The 17,513-nt window shown below is 42.7% G+C and overlaps 1 protein-coding gene across 3 annotated transcripts in view; it reads right to left on the reverse strand.

The window, feature by feature from the left end:
• Positions 1 to 547: 547 nt before the first annotated feature.
• Positions 548 to 17,513, reverse strand: part of LOC124032157 (inactive dipeptidyl peptidase 10-like) — a 35,890-nt gene continuing 18,924 nt past the window's right edge. Inside the window, exons 6-26 of one of the 3 annotated variants that reach the window (XM_046344313.1) lie at positions 15,138 to 15,190; positions 14,407 to 14,488; positions 11,839 to 11,959; positions 11,430 to 11,584; positions 11,215 to 11,312; positions 9,489 to 9,612; positions 8,974 to 9,015; positions 8,756 to 8,860; positions 7,109 to 7,200; positions 5,297 to 5,344; positions 4,171 to 4,289; positions 3,982 to 4,029; positions 3,654 to 3,752; positions 2,729 to 2,795; positions 2,304 to 2,498; positions 2,147 to 2,201; positions 1,906 to 2,005; positions 1,754 to 1,812; positions 1,586 to 1,658; positions 1,214 to 1,443; positions 548 to 1,140 (exon numbers count right to left, since the gene is read on the reverse strand). In XM_046344313.1, coding sequence (XP_046200269.1) covers positions 1,229 to 1,443; positions 1,586 to 1,658; positions 1,754 to 1,812; positions 1,906 to 2,005; positions 2,147 to 2,201; positions 2,304 to 2,498; positions 2,729 to 2,795; positions 3,654 to 3,752; positions 3,982 to 4,029; positions 4,171 to 4,289; positions 5,297 to 5,344; positions 7,109 to 7,200; positions 8,756 to 8,860; positions 8,974 to 9,015; positions 9,489 to 9,612; positions 11,215 to 11,312; positions 11,430 to 11,584; positions 11,839 to 11,959; positions 14,407 to 14,488; positions 15,138 to 15,190 — 1,950 coding nt within the window. In that variant the 3' untranslated portion in view covers positions 548 to 1,140; positions 1,214 to 1,228. Of the gene's footprint in view, positions 1,444 to 1,585; positions 1,659 to 1,753; positions 1,813 to 1,905; positions 2,006 to 2,146; positions 2,202 to 2,303; positions 2,499 to 2,728; positions 2,796 to 3,653; positions 3,753 to 3,981; positions 4,030 to 4,170; positions 4,290 to 5,296; positions 5,345 to 7,108; positions 7,201 to 8,755; positions 8,861 to 8,973; positions 9,016 to 9,488; positions 9,613 to 11,214; positions 11,313 to 11,429; positions 11,585 to 11,838; positions 11,960 to 14,406; positions 14,489 to 15,137; positions 15,191 to 17,513 lie in introns of all 3 variants that reach the window. The other 2 variants (XM_046344312.1, XM_046344314.1) reach the window with 2 other exon arrangements.

Raw genomic sequence — 17,513 nt, forward strand, 5'->3', positions numbered from 1 at the left:
GACTTTCACTTTAGTAACTTTCTATTAAGGTATCTATACTTTTACTCAAGTTTGAGATTTGGGTACTTTTTCCACCACTGGACTTATTGCACTTATCCAATTCTTGCCAAATCTATTGGGTCTAGGTTAAAAACACCTGGTACCAACGAGACCGGTTCAAGAAATTATACTTGACACAACAGACAGTTATTCATTCACTATTTCAATTCTGATACTTTGGCCGAGGCTCCACCTTTCCTCTCCAAAGCAGCCAGTGATGGAACACACACAAGAATATTTCTGTAAAACAAGGAATTGATTCTTTATCGTAAAGGATTTAGTAAAACAAAACAAAAAAGGAAAAATGTAAAGTTGGCTATTCAATTGCAAACAGACTACATGCAGTGCACCATAGATGTTCCACAACTTTGATTGGGAGTCCACGTTGCTGGGGGAGATGTATACTTTTCAGTGAGGTGTTAAACTTTTGCAGCAGACATGAAGAAAGTATGCGTGACTATCAAAGGAAATTAATTTAAGAAAACAAACAAAAACATAACTACTGAAATAAACTTCTAACAAATGTGCTTCATATTATATTTTGTTGGGGTTGTTCATTCTTATTATATCCATCCAAAGTTACCAAATACAACATGGAACTGTTGAAAAGAATCATGCAAGAGGCATGGAAAATACAGTCTATAAGTCTGGATACATCTCTGAATTGGCATGGTGAACACACTTGTAAACATACCATGTATTTGGCACATTAAAAGTGACACTAAGTCCATACCATATATGTGTTACATAACAGCGTAGCAGGCTGATTTTAGCTGTAATAAATTAAGCAAAGTTAAGATATGCAGGATAACGAAAAATAGAAGAATGCATTGTAAACCACTCCGCTTCATGCAGCCATTACGACATGCATGTTCAGGCTATTTTGTAAACTTGAAGAACAATCAACATTTGGCCTGGCCATGGTCACTTCTTGGATAATGGATCCACACAGTGTAAACAATCAGGGACAACACAATTCAAACAGTACAAACAATGGTGGGAAGAAATTGTATATTTCCAAAGTTGCTGTGAACTGATAAAAGTAGGCTGTGATCTGATATTCTTGGTCCACACTCCCGTGCTCTTGTCTCTAGTCAGTGGCTGTGGGAAGAGACTAGTGTTTAGTAGTAGTCTGACTGAGTAGTCGTCACTTCTCAGTATGTTTCTCCAGTACCAGAGGTGGGAGTACTCAGTCATCCTCATCTGGCTCCTCTATGGAGGCCAGGAGGGGGTTGTGTCTCAGGCAGGTCTGGAGGTAGTGCACCAAGGTCCGTTGGGAATGCTGGATGCTGCGCCGCTCCTTTAGGATGTGGCCCTCGTCTGGGTACAGCTGCAGGGAGTAGTTGGCCTCCACCTTCACCAAGCTGCTCAGGAGCTCTGCACTGTGCTGGAAGTGGACCCGTGCTGCGTCACCCAAAGCCAAAAAACACACACATAAGACATAAACAAACACATACAAGTTATTATTAATAAGTTCAGCAGTTGAATTGCATATTGATACAAAAAGTGGACAAATTTATCTGTTAAAATCATAGCCAAATCTCACCGTCTGCAGTCCCATGCAGTAAGAGGAAATTCTCGTCTTTAAGCTTGTGAACATCTTCCAATACAGATGCCGTCTGAGGAGACAAAACAGAGACAGAAAGCCCTTACAATAACCTATTGCCTTATACTTCCTACCATGCATGATTACACAAGGTATGAGGATCCTCACCAGGTAAGTGTGCTCCTCCTTTGCTGGGAGACCTAGATACCTCTCTGAGAAGGCAGCACCTATACATGAAAGCAAAATAGATTATTTTTAATGGTTTCCTTTTCAACATAGGCTCTTGTGTGTTTTTTCACTATTGTATAGTCTTCACTTACTGTAGAGTTTGAAATCTGTTATGGGAGCCACAGCGGCTGCACATTTAAACAGCTGATCAGTCGCAGCTAGCATCTTGAGGGATAAATAACCACCAAATGCCTGTAGGGAAAGACAAGTGCCATTAAACAGAGAGTCTTTATAATATATGCTTTTGCAACATTATACTTTTGAAACGCATGTGATCACGTGGTCGTGGCCAGAATATAGGTTAATTGTTGCCATAGTAAACATAATAGTAACCTTGCCATACAGGGCAATCCGCTGATCGTCAATGTAAGGCAATTGCATCAACCATCTGTGGAGAAAAAACAAAATAGGTCATACTTTTATTCATGGATAATTTCTACAATATGACAACAAAATGTAATGGCCAATAATAACACTGTAGAAAACTAACTCTACGACTCCTAGTTGATCTTTGACTCTGAGGGAGCTGAGCTTGCGAGGATCCACACTGCTGATCTTCTGCCCCCGGCCGACCCCACTTCTTCCATCCACCCAGGCTAACGCCATGTCATGTGTGCTGGCGAGCACCTCAGGCCATCCCATAGTAAACTCCTCTGTCACCGACTGACTGCCTGGAACTCCATCCCTGCATGACAACAGGAGGAACAGGATCAGCTGAGCAAAGAGCAAAGGTTAAACAACTAAGCTGTGGTTTAGCCTGCTGGTAAACTATGGGGAAATCCATGTCTGTTAAAAGTTATGTAACAGGCCGTAAAACTGTAAAAGTGAATCCTTGATATAGGCTCACATTAAGAGGCTTCATACAATGGCATAAGCATGTTATAACACGATTGACCAGCTGTGTTTATAACTTACACAATGATGAGTAGAGGGAGAAGGTGGGCTTCATAACCCTGGGGCAGAGACAGCTTCAGATGTAGATCTAAAGGAAAACGAACAGAGGGCCCACACTCAGTCTCAGATAAGATATACAGTGATATACACTGAACCAGAGCTCATCAGTATTCTCCCCCTGAAACACCTGTAGACATCAAACTAAAGCACCAGTAAATGAGCTCCCCTGAGTCCTATGCGTGACACTTAAACAATGAGTTAACGGTAGCTCATTGAGAATGTGTAGGCCTACAGTTGACACCCACACACACACAAAGCACACATACACGTGTGCACGCACACACTTTGTTCTCCTCCCAAAGGAAGAGTATGAATCATGCTCTCGCTACCATGGAGACCTAATCACTAAATGAAACAATTACTTTCTTTATGGGTATGCTGCTATATTTGGCTTGTTATTTTACATGCCTGGCCAAGCGGAACCAGTCTGTTCTGTGACTGTTTGAACCCAATGCAGTCTTTGTTCTGTGACTGTTCAAATCTAAAGCAGCCTCTGTTCTGTGATTGTTTGAACCCAAAGCAGTCTCTGTTTTGTGACTGTTTCAACCCAAAGCAGTCTCTGTTTTGTGACTGTTTCAACCCAAAGCAGTCTCTGTTTTGTGACTGTTTCAACCCAAAGCAGTCTCTGTTTTGTGACTGTTTCAACCCAAAGCAGTCTGTTTTGTGACTGTTTGAACCCAAAGCAGTCTCTGTTTTGTGACTGTTTGAACCCAAAGCAGTCTCTGTTTTGTGACTGTTTGAACCTAAAGCAGTCTCTGTTTTGTGACTGTTTGAACCTAAGGCAGTCTCTGTTTTGTGACTGAAGCGAATGTAAAATTACGTGAATGCTAATTATAACTTTGGACTGCTCTGTGTGTGTGGGCCCAGGGTGGTTTCACACACTTACCATGGTTGTCAGCTGCGAGGGTCTTGAAGACAGTCTCTGGGAGTCTCTTCCCTTCTAGGGTCTCAGAGAGAGGTGTGTTGTCCTCCAGAACTATGTATCCTAAAGGTGATCAAACAAAATACATTTACACAGTCTATTCACGGTCATGAAGCTATCCACCTCCTTTCTGAATTCCAATAACTGTCTGAAACTGCTCTACATTATATGTTCGTTTGCCCATGTTGCCCTCTACTGGCCATTGTTGAAAGTGTCTGATGGTAAAAAGTGGAGAAGGTTCAAGATTAAGATTCAGAGTGTTTAATAGATTAGTAAGACAAACCAGACTCACTGGAGGGGTCCTTCGTGTTGTGTACTGTCACCTTGGGGACTCCGGGGCCTAGGGAAACATGGGCCAAAGCGATAGAAAAGTATACATGTTTGATTATTGTTAAAATGCTGTTTTAATTCAAGCAGTAGGGTGTGTGCGTGTGGTGTGCGAGCATGCCTGCGTTTGAGTGCATGTGTACAGAGCTCCTACCTAGGCAATAAAGTGTGAAATATGTCTGATTGGGGCTGAACACGGCTTTGAAAAAGCTACAGTCATCTAGAAGGTTGCAAGTCAGACACTGGCGTTGGAAGATCCCTTCAAAGTCCGCACTGAAAGAGAGGAAGACAACAGAGTGACCAAACACACCTTAAAGAATAGTGGATGAGGAAGGTTTGGGTCTGAAACTATTTGGCTGTCCCAATCAATACATTAAGGTTGTAAATTACACCTCAATTAAACAAATAATACAATGATAGCTATGCTAAAATACATTACTGAGTTGACTCCTCAAACACAAATAGGACTGACTTATCAACACAAATAGGACTGACTTCTCAAACAATAATAGGACTCTTCAAGTGTGGAAAAAAGGCAACTATTTAAATAAAACCACTATCTCCGGCCTCTCAGTAACTCTCTCTCTCCAAGGGAAGTACCAAAAAAGAATGCACAGAAAATCACCTTTAAACCAGACACCAATCTCTCCCTCTACTCTATCATCTGGTGAGGCCAAAAGCAGACTAATAAAAAAACACAATATAAAATATCATAAGGCAAATGACTGGGGGACTGAGCACATTAATCACAGGTTGTGGATCAGTTTTTATGTCTGTGTCCCAAATGGCACCCTATTTCCTATATACTGTAGGGCAATATAGGGTGCCACTTGGGATGCTGTCATTACGTCCCAGTGACTCATCCTCTAGCACAGCACCATCCCATCCACTGCGTTGGCTTGGTCACCTCTGATTAACATGTTAGGTGGTCTGCCTGGAGCGCCCTTCGAGAGGAACGGCTTCGGCTGCTGCACAATTTAACCCTTCAGCTCACGCTTCACTTCTCTGATCATCTACCTTCTCATGAAACCAGAAAATTGTTGAGCCACCATTCCTTTGACTTGAATTAGAAATAGATCGTTTTGTTTCATTGGCTGATAAACTAATACTTTCATCTTAAAAATGTGAAATTACATTCAGTAAAAAAAAGGTATGTTTCAGTAACTAAAATGTTTTGATTTGGGAGATTAAAAAAATCAAATTTTACTTCATCAGTCAAAGTCAGCACGCCTACGAAGTATGAAATTCTGGATAAAGTAGTTTTGACAGGATTGCCTCACCTGTACAGGTGTCTGCTCTGTCTGGATTCTTCTGTGCTGAGGAAGTAGCTGCAAACAGAGAGGACAAAGTGATGCAGTCAATAGAAGACATTCAATCGAGTTGGTCCCCCTTTGCTGCTATAACAGCCTCCACTCTTCTGGGAAGGCTTTCCACTAGATGGTGGAACATTGCTGATGGAACTTGCTTCCATTCAGCTACAAGAGCATTAGTGAGGTCGGACACTGATGTTGGGCGATTATGTGCATCGGGGCATTGTCATGCTGAAACCGGAAAGGGCCTTCCCCAAACTGTTGCCACAAAGTTGGAAGCACAGAATCGTCATGAATGTCATTGTATGCTGTAGCGTTGAGATTTATCTTCACTAGAACCAAGGGGCCGAGAGAGAAACATGAAAAACAGCCTCAGAATGATTTCTCCTCCACCAAACTTTACAGTTAGCACTATGCATTCGGGCAGGTAGAATTCTCCTGGCATCCGCCAAACCCCGATTTGTCTGTCGGACTGCCAGATGGTGAAGCATGATTAATCACTCCAGAGAACGCGTTTCCACTGTTCCAGAGTCCAGTGGTGGCAAGCTTTACACCACTCCAGTCAATGCTTGGAATTCCACACAGTGATCTTAGGCTTGTGTGCGGCTGCTCGGCCACGGAAACCCATTTCATGAAGCTCCCGACGAACAGTTATTGTGGTGACGTTGCTTCCAGAGGCAGTTTGGAACTTGGTAGTGAGTGTTGCAACCGAGGACAGACTATTTTTATGCACTACGCGCTTCAGCACTCGGCAGTCCCGTTCTGTGAGCTTGTGTGGCTCACACATCTACACAATAACAGCATTTACAGTTGACCGGGGCAACTCTAGCAGGGCAGAAATTTGACAAATTGACTTGTTTGAAAGGTAGCATTCTATGACGGTGCCATGTAGAAAGTCACTGAGCTCTTCAGTAAGGCCATTCTACTGTTAATGTTTGTCTATGGAGATCGCATGGCTGTGTGCTAGAGTTTATACACCTGTCAGCAACGTGTGGGGCTGAAAGAACTGAATCCACTCATTTGAAAGGGTGTCCACATACTTTTGTATAAATAGTGTATGTTAGTTAGTCCATATGGACACTATGATATCTATGATTTATTTACACACTTCACTCAACACATTCATGGCATTAGTTGATTCTCAGACAATGTCGATAAGGCTGAATTACAGAACTTTTCCAGTGATTTGAGTTTGACTCCATTGTTGAATCAGCAAAATTAGTATTAAAGCTGTGCTATATGAGTGTCTTGCTTGGAGGCAAACAGCCGTGCCAGCCACCACATGGGCAATTGGGACTGCCTGCATCCGTCCGGTTCCCATCATGCTCTGTGATGATGATGATGATGATGATGCTGCCACACACACACCGCACACACACACCTAAATTTGTCTAAGCATGAAGGACTTGTGACTCTGGCCTGCTCAGTCTATGACCATCTAATCATGTCTTGTTCAGTTTCAGCTGACTTGCTCTGAGCAAAGTCAGATATTTTTTAAGTGAATACTACATTGCCTCTTTAAGTTAAGGATCAAAGGCTAGTTATTATAAAAGGCAATAATACCTTTGTTTTTTTGTGTCTAAATCATCATTCTACAACAGTAGCCTACTTGTCATTTCTGCTAATTATACCAACACACACAGTTGCTCTCCACATGCAGAGGCTCTCTATATAGCATCACATGCAGAGGCTCTCTATATAGCATCACATGCAGAGGCTCTCTATATAGCATCACATGCAGAGGCTCTCTATATAGCATCACATGCAGAGGCTCTCACATACATTTTCCTATTGTCCTCATCCAGGGCACACAGCACAGTGACATCCCAGTTCCCGGACGTCAGAAAGCGAGGAGGGACAGGGGGGATGGCAGGCTGTGTCACATAGAATGAGAGAGAAAAAGAGGGGGATGAATACAGAAACAGACAGACTGCCAGTGGAATGCAGAGTCATCCAGAGAAAGATGTAATAAGATGTGAAGGGCCTCCCGAGTGGTACAGTGGTCTAAGGTACTGCATCACAGTGCTAGCTGTGCGACTAGAGATCCTGGTTCGAGTCCAGGCTCTTTTGCAGCCAGCCGCGACCGGGAGACCCATGAGGCAGCGCACAATAGGCCCAGCGTCGTCTGGGTTAGGGAAGGGTTTGGCGGGCCGGGTGCAATGCACGCTGACAGGGTCGCCAGGTGCACTGTGTTTCCTCCGACACATTGGTGTAGCTGGCTTCCGGGTTAATTAAGTGGGCAGGCATTGTATCAAGAAGCAGTGCGGCATGGCGGGTCGTGTTTCGGAGGATGCATGGCTCTCAACCTTCGCCTCTCCCGAGTCCGTACAGGAGTTGCAGCGATGACCGCAACTACCAATTGGATACCACGGAAAAGGGGTCAAAACAACACAAAAAAAAGATGTGAAGAGAGGAACCAACAGATACAAAGAGGGAGATGTAGATAAGAACATTGTCAGGGAAACGGAGCTATTCAGAAACAGTTACAGATACCTAAAATAATCACTGCCAAGACTTCCGCTCGCTGACATTAAGATCTGTATAATCACATGTTGTTTTATGCCACCCTGACCTAGCCGGATGAATCAAACTGAATTCTTCCACTGCTCTATGTTCGCTACATACTTCAGTCTGAGACTACCATCGTTGAAGTCATTTGTGGTGACGTCAAAATGACATCACCACAAACTAATCAGACGTACAAAATCTAATGACGAATTTTCAAAACGCCCACATGGTTTCTATCTCTGACCCAACCCATCGGTTCCTGTGACTAATCAGAAAGGTTAGAATATCTTCAGAGTGACACAGCAGTCTAAGGCACTGCTTCGAAGTGCTAGTGGCGTCACTATAGATCCGGGTTTGATCCCATGCTGTGTCGCATGCGGCCATGAATGAGAGACTCATGAGACGGAGCACAATTGGCCCAGCGTAATCCAGGTTAGGGAAGGGTTTGGCTGGCTGGCATGTCCTTGTCCCATCGCGCTCTAGAGACTCCTGTGGCGGGCCGGGCGAATGCATGCTGACACAGTCGCCAGTTGGACAGTGGCTTCCGGGTTAAGCAAGCGGTGTGTCTAGAAGTTGTGGGGCTTGGCAGGGTTGTGTCTCAGAGGATACATGGCTCTCGACCTTTGCCTCTCCAGAGTTGCAGCGATGCGATTAGACTAACTACCAATTGGATATCACGAAATTGGGGAACTAATGGGGTAAAAAGTAAAAATATAATATGTTTGTGTTCTAGAAATTGTTAGGGAGGTACTTATATCCACACTCATTGTAGAGAAAAAATAACATCAGTGGGCGTGGCAGAGCAAGGAGTTTGGGTAGCCAGGCAAACCCTGACCCTATTGAAGATTTAACAAGCAGTCTGGCATTAAACCATTGGAGGATGACACAGGGGTATAAAAGTTTGAGTGCCTTCACACTGACCTGGGCTGGCAGACTGGCAATGTGGCGGAACTCCCCCCGGGCACCCTGCTTGGCTGGCAACGTCAAATAAAACCAAGAGCCATCAGATGAAAACAATGGCACCTCCTGTTGGACAAATGAGACAGGCATGGTCAACAATACCAATCCAGGAAATATCACAGGCCAATAAGACTGGGTCAGTATACCAGTTTCAGTTTTATGAAATGAGAAAGGCCTACCTGTCGTTGGTTTTGCATTAAGTCCATGGCCATTGTGTGTTTCTGTGGATTTGATATGGAGATACGAAATAAAGAAAACATTTCAGCATAATTCAACAGCCAAAGTTAATATTATATAAAGGAAAAAGGTTGGTATTTGTTTCATTAGTCCATTGTTGATTTAGTCCCAAAATGTTCTCCTTGTCAGCAATCTAGTGTTCAAGCTATGCAAGTTTCAAAATACAGAAAGCAATTAGCATCATATAATGCTGTGTTTTGCATCACTTTTTTTAAAGTGACATATGTTCAAAAGTTGAGTGCTGACAAGCAAAACATTTTGGGACTATGTCAACAATTGACTAATTAAACAAATACCACCCCAAAAATTGGGGTGGAGTTTTCCTTTAAGGAAATCAATCCAAACACCCCAGTGTATAGCTTATGGGATGGAAATGCTATAAAATTAATGAATGGCAGAGAGAAGGGTCAGGACACCCACCCATTGGATTACTGTGGAGTAACCTTTGACCTCTCACCTTTGAGCATGCCCCAGTGGTGGCCTCACACACACAGAGCTCTGATTGGTTCTGGGCCCGGTTCAACCAACGTACCGCCAACTGAGTACTGCTGATCCATGTCACCATGGAGATGTAGCGGTCTCTAGGGAGACATTTAGGGAAACAGATAGAAAGAGAAAGTCTCTAGGATGGCACAACACAAATGTAAAGGGGATTTTCTAGGTGAAACAAATAGGAAAGCAGTCGTTGGTAAAGGCAATCAAAAATGAATCTGGTTTAATACAATTTGCAACAGGGAGACAACCTCCAGCATGGGAGCATAGAAACATAACGAGCCGTCTCTGAGCAGGCCCTTATTAAATCCTAATCACATATGTTCTGTAAACACATAACAAAAGACATAACACAAGATACCGAACCACACAGTCTCACACAATACAATAATAACCAGTGTATCCTCTGAACTGGCTCCTTTAAAGCCAATGTAGGCTTTATCCACAAATGTGGTCGGAGGCTCTGTGTGGAGGGTGTGACGCAATTGTGGAGCATCCGGGGGCATGCAGATGCCAAATCCAGCTCTGTACCGCATCGCTGTACAGCTCCCAAATTTTGTAACAATCCGGAGGGCTCTATATAACTTCTTGAAGCGCTGCATTAACATAATTGGTTGAGAGTAGGTGGGTTCAGGAGGTCCTGTATAAACACAAACTCCCTTCCTTGACAACTTCCTTCATAACAGCGCTGCTCTGCTACAGGAAACTCAAGAAGCATGAATGCCCTGACTTTTTGTCATGCCCTGACCATAGAGAACATTTTTATTCTCTATTTTGGTTAGGTCGGGTGTGACTAGGGTGGGTGATCTAGTGCATTTATTTCTATGTTGGCCTGGTATGGTTCCCCATCAGAGGCAGCTGTTTATCGTTGTCTCTGATTGGGGATCATATTTAGGCAGCCATTTCCCCACTGGTTTTTGTGGGATCTTGTTTGTGTGTAGTTGCCTGTGAGCACTCCATGACTTCACGTTTCGGTTGCTGTTTTTTTGTGAGTTTCCTTTATTAAACATGAGGAACCCAAATCACGCTGCGTTGGTCTGAGTAGATTTCCAGTTTGTACGACGATCGTGACACTTTTGCAGAGGCCGTATCACCGTAAATACTGCAGAGCCTTTTAGACTGGCGCCAATATCATCAGCAGATAGGAGTCTAAGATTCAAATCTAGAATTCAAGTCTAGTGACCATCAACCTTGCACAAACAGAATCATGTGTATTGCAGAAAGGAAAATGTCACGATCGTCGTATGGAATGGACCAAGGTGCAGCGTGGTGAGCGTACATTTTTCTTAATTTGCAAATGTCGCCAACAAAACAATAATACAACAAAAACTAACGTGAAGCTCCGTAAGGCTATACATGCACAAACGAAGACAACTACCCACAACTACCAACAGGAAAAAAGGCTGCCTAAGTATGATTCCCAACCAGAGACAACGATGGACAGCTGTCCCTGTTTGAGAACCATACCCAGCCAAAACATAGAAACAAACAGATTACCCACCCCAAATCACACCCCGACCTAACCAAATAGAGAAATACAACTGCCCTCTAAGGTCAGGGCGTGACAGAAAAGTATAATACATTGTTTTAATCACTTAACTCAATATTAACTTTATTCATCTTAAATCTCCCATTAGAACAGATAAAAACATTAATGACGATGTCAGTTGGTTAAATTTTGGACGTAGTACCTGGCCCTGACAGAGTCTGGAGGGATCATCTCTAGAGTGTGAGCTGGACCATAGAGATTCACCACAAACAGACTGACAGTGGGGATGGTGGAGCCAGCCTGTACACACACACACATATAGGATCAGAGTATTAGATTCGTTAGATAACATGACAGGCTGAGAGAACATAATCAGAGCATTCATACATTTTATCATATGAGATCAGTGTCGTTTACCTTGGGGTAAGGAAAGAACACATTGGAGGGATAGACCCCGCCCAAGAAGTGGGGTATCTCCATCAGCGGTGTGGCAGAGTTGTTGATGGTGAGGTATGCCAAGCGAGCTCCATCTTTCGACCACCAGTTGGCAGAGAAAGTCAAGAGCACTTCCTCTATAAACAATTTTACAGATGAACAAAGCAATCATGTGTCAAAACTATTTCAAATACACATGTTACTCATGGAAGTCTAATTGTTACACATTGCAAATAGTGCAAAACATGTATCAAAGCCATATACTATCTGCAATGTCATTAATCTCAGGGAACAGCTTTCAATATGGAAAATCCAATTTTGCAAACAGTTTTTAACCAACCAATCAGTGTCTATGTCATCGTGATAGAGGAAGGGTTAGAGTATCTCTTACCCTCGTAAATCCAGTCACTCAGCCCGTTGACCACCAGCCCCTCTCTGCCTGTAGCTGTGAGGCGGAGAGGTTTACTGGTCACTTCTGTCTGGTAATAGATATCGCCTTCAAACACATAGGCCTGGCAGCAACAGAAACAGCACTAATCCATTATCACAGCAAGGCACACAGTGCTCAGTGTTAGCTGGCCCAATAAAATGTCTGATTGGCTCCAAGTGGGAATGCATCAGCCAGCTAAGTCACAAGTCAATACATCTCAACTTTCCACTGAAAGATTTGCATTGTTAGTTGAACACAAACATTGCACTGAAAAACACTTTACATTCAAAACACATAATCCAATGTTAATCTAAAACAAACACTGTGAAACAAACACTGTGAAATAAATCACAGAAAAAAATCCTTATAACTCAAATATTAACCACCGCTGAATAAAGGCGTTATAGATTTGTGGTCTCAAATGCATTTCTAGCCCACCAGATATTGAGGTGGAATGCAGGATGAGTGAGTAAAGGTGTGTGTGTGTCTCTATGAGTGAATGCTGCAGCTGTACATAGTCCATCGGTAAATAGCCCACCCAATTTACATACCTCATCCCCATACTGTTTTTATTTATTTACTTTTCTGCTCTTTTGCACACCAGTATCTCTACCTGCACATGACCATCTGATCATTTATCACTCCAGTGTTAATCTGCTAAATTGTAATTATTTGCCTACCTCCTCATGCCTTTTTCACACAATGTACAGTGCCTTGCGAAAGTATTCGGCCCCCTTGAACTTTGCGACCTTTTGCCACATTTCAGGCTTCAAACATAAAGATATAAAACTATTTTTTTTGTGAAGAATCAACAACAAGTGGGACACAATCATGAGGTGGAACGACATTTATTGAATATTTAAAACTTTTTTAACAAATCAAAAACTGAAAAATTGGGCGTGCAAAATTATTCAGCCCCCTTAAGTTAATACTTTGTAGCGCCACCTTTTGCTGCGATTACAGCTGTAAGTCGCTTGGGGTATGTCTCTATCAGTTTTGCACATCGAGAGACTGAATTTCTTTCCCATTCCTCCTTGCAAAACAGCTCGAGCTCAGTGAGGTTGGATGGAGAGCATTTGTGAACAGCAGATTTCAGTTCTTTCCACAGATTCTCGATTTGATTCAGGTCTGGACTTTGACTTGGCCATTCTAACACCTGGATATGTTTATTTTTGAACCATTCCATTGTAGATTTTGCTTTATGTTTTGGATCATTGTCTTGTTGGAAGACAAATCTCCGTCCCAGTCTCAGGTCTTTTGCAGATTCCATCAGGTTTTCTTCCAGAATGGTCCTGTATTTGGTTCCATCCATCTTCCCATCAATTTAACCATCTTCCCTGTCCCTGCTGAAGAAAAGCAGGCACAACCCATGATGCTGCCACCACCATGTTTGACAGTGGGGATGGTGTATTCAGGGTGATGAGCTGTGTTTCTTTTACGCCAAAAAGTTCAATTTTGGTTTCATCTGACCAGAGCACCTTCTTCCACATGTTTGGTGTGTCTCCCAGGTGGATTGTGGCAAACTTTAAATGACACTTTTTATGGATATCTTTAAGAAATGGCTTTCTTCTTGCCACTCTTCCATAAAGGCCAGATTTTTGCAATATACGACTGATTGTTGTCCTATGGACAGAGTCTACCACCTCAGCTGTAGATCTCTGCAGTTCATCCAGAGTGATCATGGGCCTCTTGGCTGCATCTCTGATCAGTCTTCTCCTTGTATGAGCTGAAAGTTTAGAGGGACGGCCAGGTCTTGGTAGATTTGCAGTGGTCTGATACTCCTTCCATTTCAATATTATCACTTGCACAGTGCTCCTTGGGATGTTTAAAGCTTGGGAAATCTTTTTGTATCCAAATCCGGCTTTAAACTTCTTCACAACAGTATCTCGGACCTGCCTGGTGTGTTCCTTGTTCTTCATGATGCTCTCTGCGCTTTTAACGGACCTCTGAGACTATCACAGTGCAGGTGCATTTATACGGAGACTTGATTACACACAGGTGGATTGTATTTATCATCATTAGTCATTTAGGTCAACATTGGATCATTCAGAGATCCTCACTGAACTTCTGGAGAGAGTTTTCTGCACTGAAAGTAAAGGGGCTGAATAATTTTGCACGCCCAATTTTTCAGTTTTTGATTTGTTAAAAAAGTTTTAAATATCCAATAAATGTCGTTCCACTTCATGATTGTGTCCCACTTGTTGTTGATTCTTCACAAAAAAATACAGTTTTATATCTTTATGTTTGAAGCCTGAAATGTGGCAAAAGGTCGCAAAGTTCAAGGGGGCCGAATACTTTCGCAAGGAACTGTATATAGACTATATTTTTCTTTTTTCTACTGTGTTATTGACTTTTTTATTGTTTACTCCATGTGTAACTTTGTGTTGTTGTCTGTTCACACTGCTATGCTTTATATTGGCCAGGTCGCAGTTGTAAATGAGAACTTGTTCTCAACTAGCCTACCTGGTTAAATAAAGGCAAAACATTTTTTTTTTTTTTTTTTTTTTTAAATGAGAGCATCTGCCTTACCAGCTGGTTCCCCTGCAGTCCCCAGGCTGCATACTGTATCAATGCCTTCTCCCCCGCTGGAGGGTTAAGCTCCAACAGAACCCTGGGACACACACACAGACACACACACAGACACACACACAGACACAGTCCCTCCATTAGGATTCGACTGGCCTCTAAAGCCACTTATGGATAAAAAAATGTAGAGAGAATATCTGTCCATGCTTGTTTGTAAGCACTTGAGAGATGTCGTAAAAAAGACACGATGCAAATGCTAAAACCAAACAGACGGAGGTCAGTCATGCAATGGAATAAGACCTCTTTCAATCCATTGAAACAACACTCTTATCCTCCTAAAAACAGGCAGACATATTGCGGCAACACATTCCCAGGCATTTCATATTTTGTTGGAGAGCAGGTCATTCTGAATTCCTTTAATTGGCATTAGTGCTCCTCATACTGTTGACCCAAGGCCCAAGCTTCTATCGACAGACACAGGAGCGCCCTTCCTCACTGGTGGGCCAGCAGATAGGAATCTCTGATAGTAAACCTAGAATTGATGTTGACCAGCCAGAGAGGACAATTACTGTATAAGAGTAATGGATGTCTGTCATAACAGATGAAGTCTATTCAGATGAAAGAAATACACATTTGGTGGTGCTTGGCCAGTCGAGGCCAGGGCCCACTTGCATCAGCAATGCACATGCCCAGTGCAGCCCATGCATTAGCATTCATGGCTCTACTGTACCTACCCTTTAGCCACATTGTAGATGGCATAAGAGGCTGTGAAGGACTGAGAGAAAATCTGGAAGAAGTAAAGGAGATGATGGGCACATTGGTCAAAACCATCATTAAATGTACAGTTAGACCATAAGACAATCTAAATATGCAAATGAACAACAATTGGAAGTCAGTGGCTAGCCCATGAAATCAGGTCAGCAATTCCATCAATCGCATTGCATCATCACAAACTTTAGTTCTGATTATCCAATCGAACAGCACAGACATTGATAACCCAGTCTATACTAACAGAGAACAGGAGACATTAGAGGCATGATGTCATGTGAGGATGAGAGAGAAAAGGGGGACAGAGAAAGACATCCTCACTAAGTAACATCATTACAGCCAATATCCCTCCAATTAAGAAAGATTGAGAGTGGCAACTCAGCTTGACCAGTGGTCAGCTAGGCATGTCAAAAAGTAGACCCAAATCAATGAGTGTGCCCTGAAAGTATTTTCGTTAGTGTCAAAGGCTCTTATTGACAATTACATGAAGTTGATGCAAAGAGTCAATATTTTCAATCCTGAGCAAGCTCTGTACTGGTGGTGCCCCGATCCTGCAGCTGAATCAACTTTAGGAGATGGTTCTGGCGCTTGCTTGACTTTCTTGGGCACTCTGAAGCCTTCTTCACAACAATTTAACTACTCTCCTTGAAGTTCTTGATGATCTGATGGTTGATTTAGGTGCAGTCTTACTGGCAGCAATATCCTTGCCTGTGAAGCCCTTTTTGTGCAAAGCAATGATGAAGGCACGCGTTTCCTTGCAGGTAACCATGTTTGACAGAGGAAGAACAATGATTCCAAGCACCACCCTCCTTTTGAAGCTTCCAGTCTGTTATTCGAACTCAATCAGCATGACAGAGTGATCACCAGCCTTGTTAAAAATTTAAATTTGTGTCATTCTCAAAACTTTTGGCCACGGCTGTATGTTATACCAGCACCTAGTTGTCTGTAACTGCAGAGCAGACTCAACTCTCAATTTTCTTTTCCCTTCTCTCTAAATTGCACAGTCTTACATTTACATTACATTTGAGTCATTTAGCAGACACTCTTATCCTGAGCAACTTAGAATTAGTGCATTCATCTTAAGATAGCTAGGTGAGACAACCACATCGCATTTTCTCTCTTGGCAGTTTCCACCTGTCTAACTCCTGCTGCATTTCCTCATCTCCATCCATTCTCTCCTTTCCCTCTTTTTGGGTAAAACAAAGGGAATACCTCTCATAAGCACTGCCGCACACATGCACATGCACATGCCTATTTAGTCTAACTACAGATGTAGGATCTTCATTTGATCATCGTGTTCGGAATTTTAAAACCTGTAGTGTATTTGAGGTTTAAAACGTCTTCTGAAGTTTACAAATTCACATTTCCTGTTTTAATTTTCCTGCCGTAGCATACTGGATCAAATTAAGAACCTACATCTAATCACACACAAAAACAATTTGTCTGACTATTGATGATTTTAAGCAATTTAACCCCTCTGCTACATAGGAACGTTGTTCTCTCCCATATGCAGCCCCCACCATCCCTACTCCTAACTATATCCCCCCTTTCAAAATAAATGTATTTCCATCCACTAGGCACAAATCTCCCCCAAAGCCCCACCAGCTCCATCTAGCTAATATGAAATCCAGGGGAGAAGCCTTTGAACTGAACAAACAGCCCACTGATCCATTTCCCACCACTGCAGCCCTCTCCTCTAAGCATCCATCCTCCTGATTCGTTTACACCCCTTCTGATTGACTTCCATTGGACAGGATGATCTAAGGGCAACTGGTGCGTTTCACATGTTTTTCTCCCCTATCTCTACTGCGTCTGTCTCTCTATTCTCTCTGTCCCTCTCTCTATCTCACTTTGCCATTCTCAGCGGCATACAGATCCTCTCCCCAATAAGAAAGCCGGTGCTTGCTGCATACTGCTTCAGTCAGCAGAAAAACCCCAGAGATAGAGAGAAAAAAGTGAGTTATAGATAGATAGAAAGACTTGAGGGAGTGAGAGAGAAGCAAAGCAGAAAGAGAGCAAAAGATAGAGAAAGACTGAAGGTATAACCCCGCACATCAACCACAGACGCCACACTGTTCACAAGCATAAAATTGCACATGTAGCCAGGTGGCATACAAGTGTGCATACATCTGCTCACTCAAACTCTGTGCATATAGATGGGGATAGAACATCCTGCTGATGCAACAGTAAAAATGCAAACAGAGAATTGTAGACAAACCATCACACAGGTACTGTAGCGCTAAAACCTATTGATTCATATAATATGAAGCATGTACTGATGCATGTACTGATGCATGTACTGAAGATCATCAGTTACTAGATCGTTCAATCAGACTGAATGA

The sequence above is a fragment of the Oncorhynchus gorbuscha genome, linkage group LG03, assembly GCF_021184085.1.
Source record: "Oncorhynchus gorbuscha isolate QuinsamMale2020 ecotype Even-year linkage group LG03, OgorEven_v1.0, whole genome shotgun sequence".
Taxonomy (NCBI): Eukaryota; Metazoa; Chordata; class Actinopteri; order Salmoniformes; family Salmonidae; genus Oncorhynchus; species Oncorhynchus gorbuscha.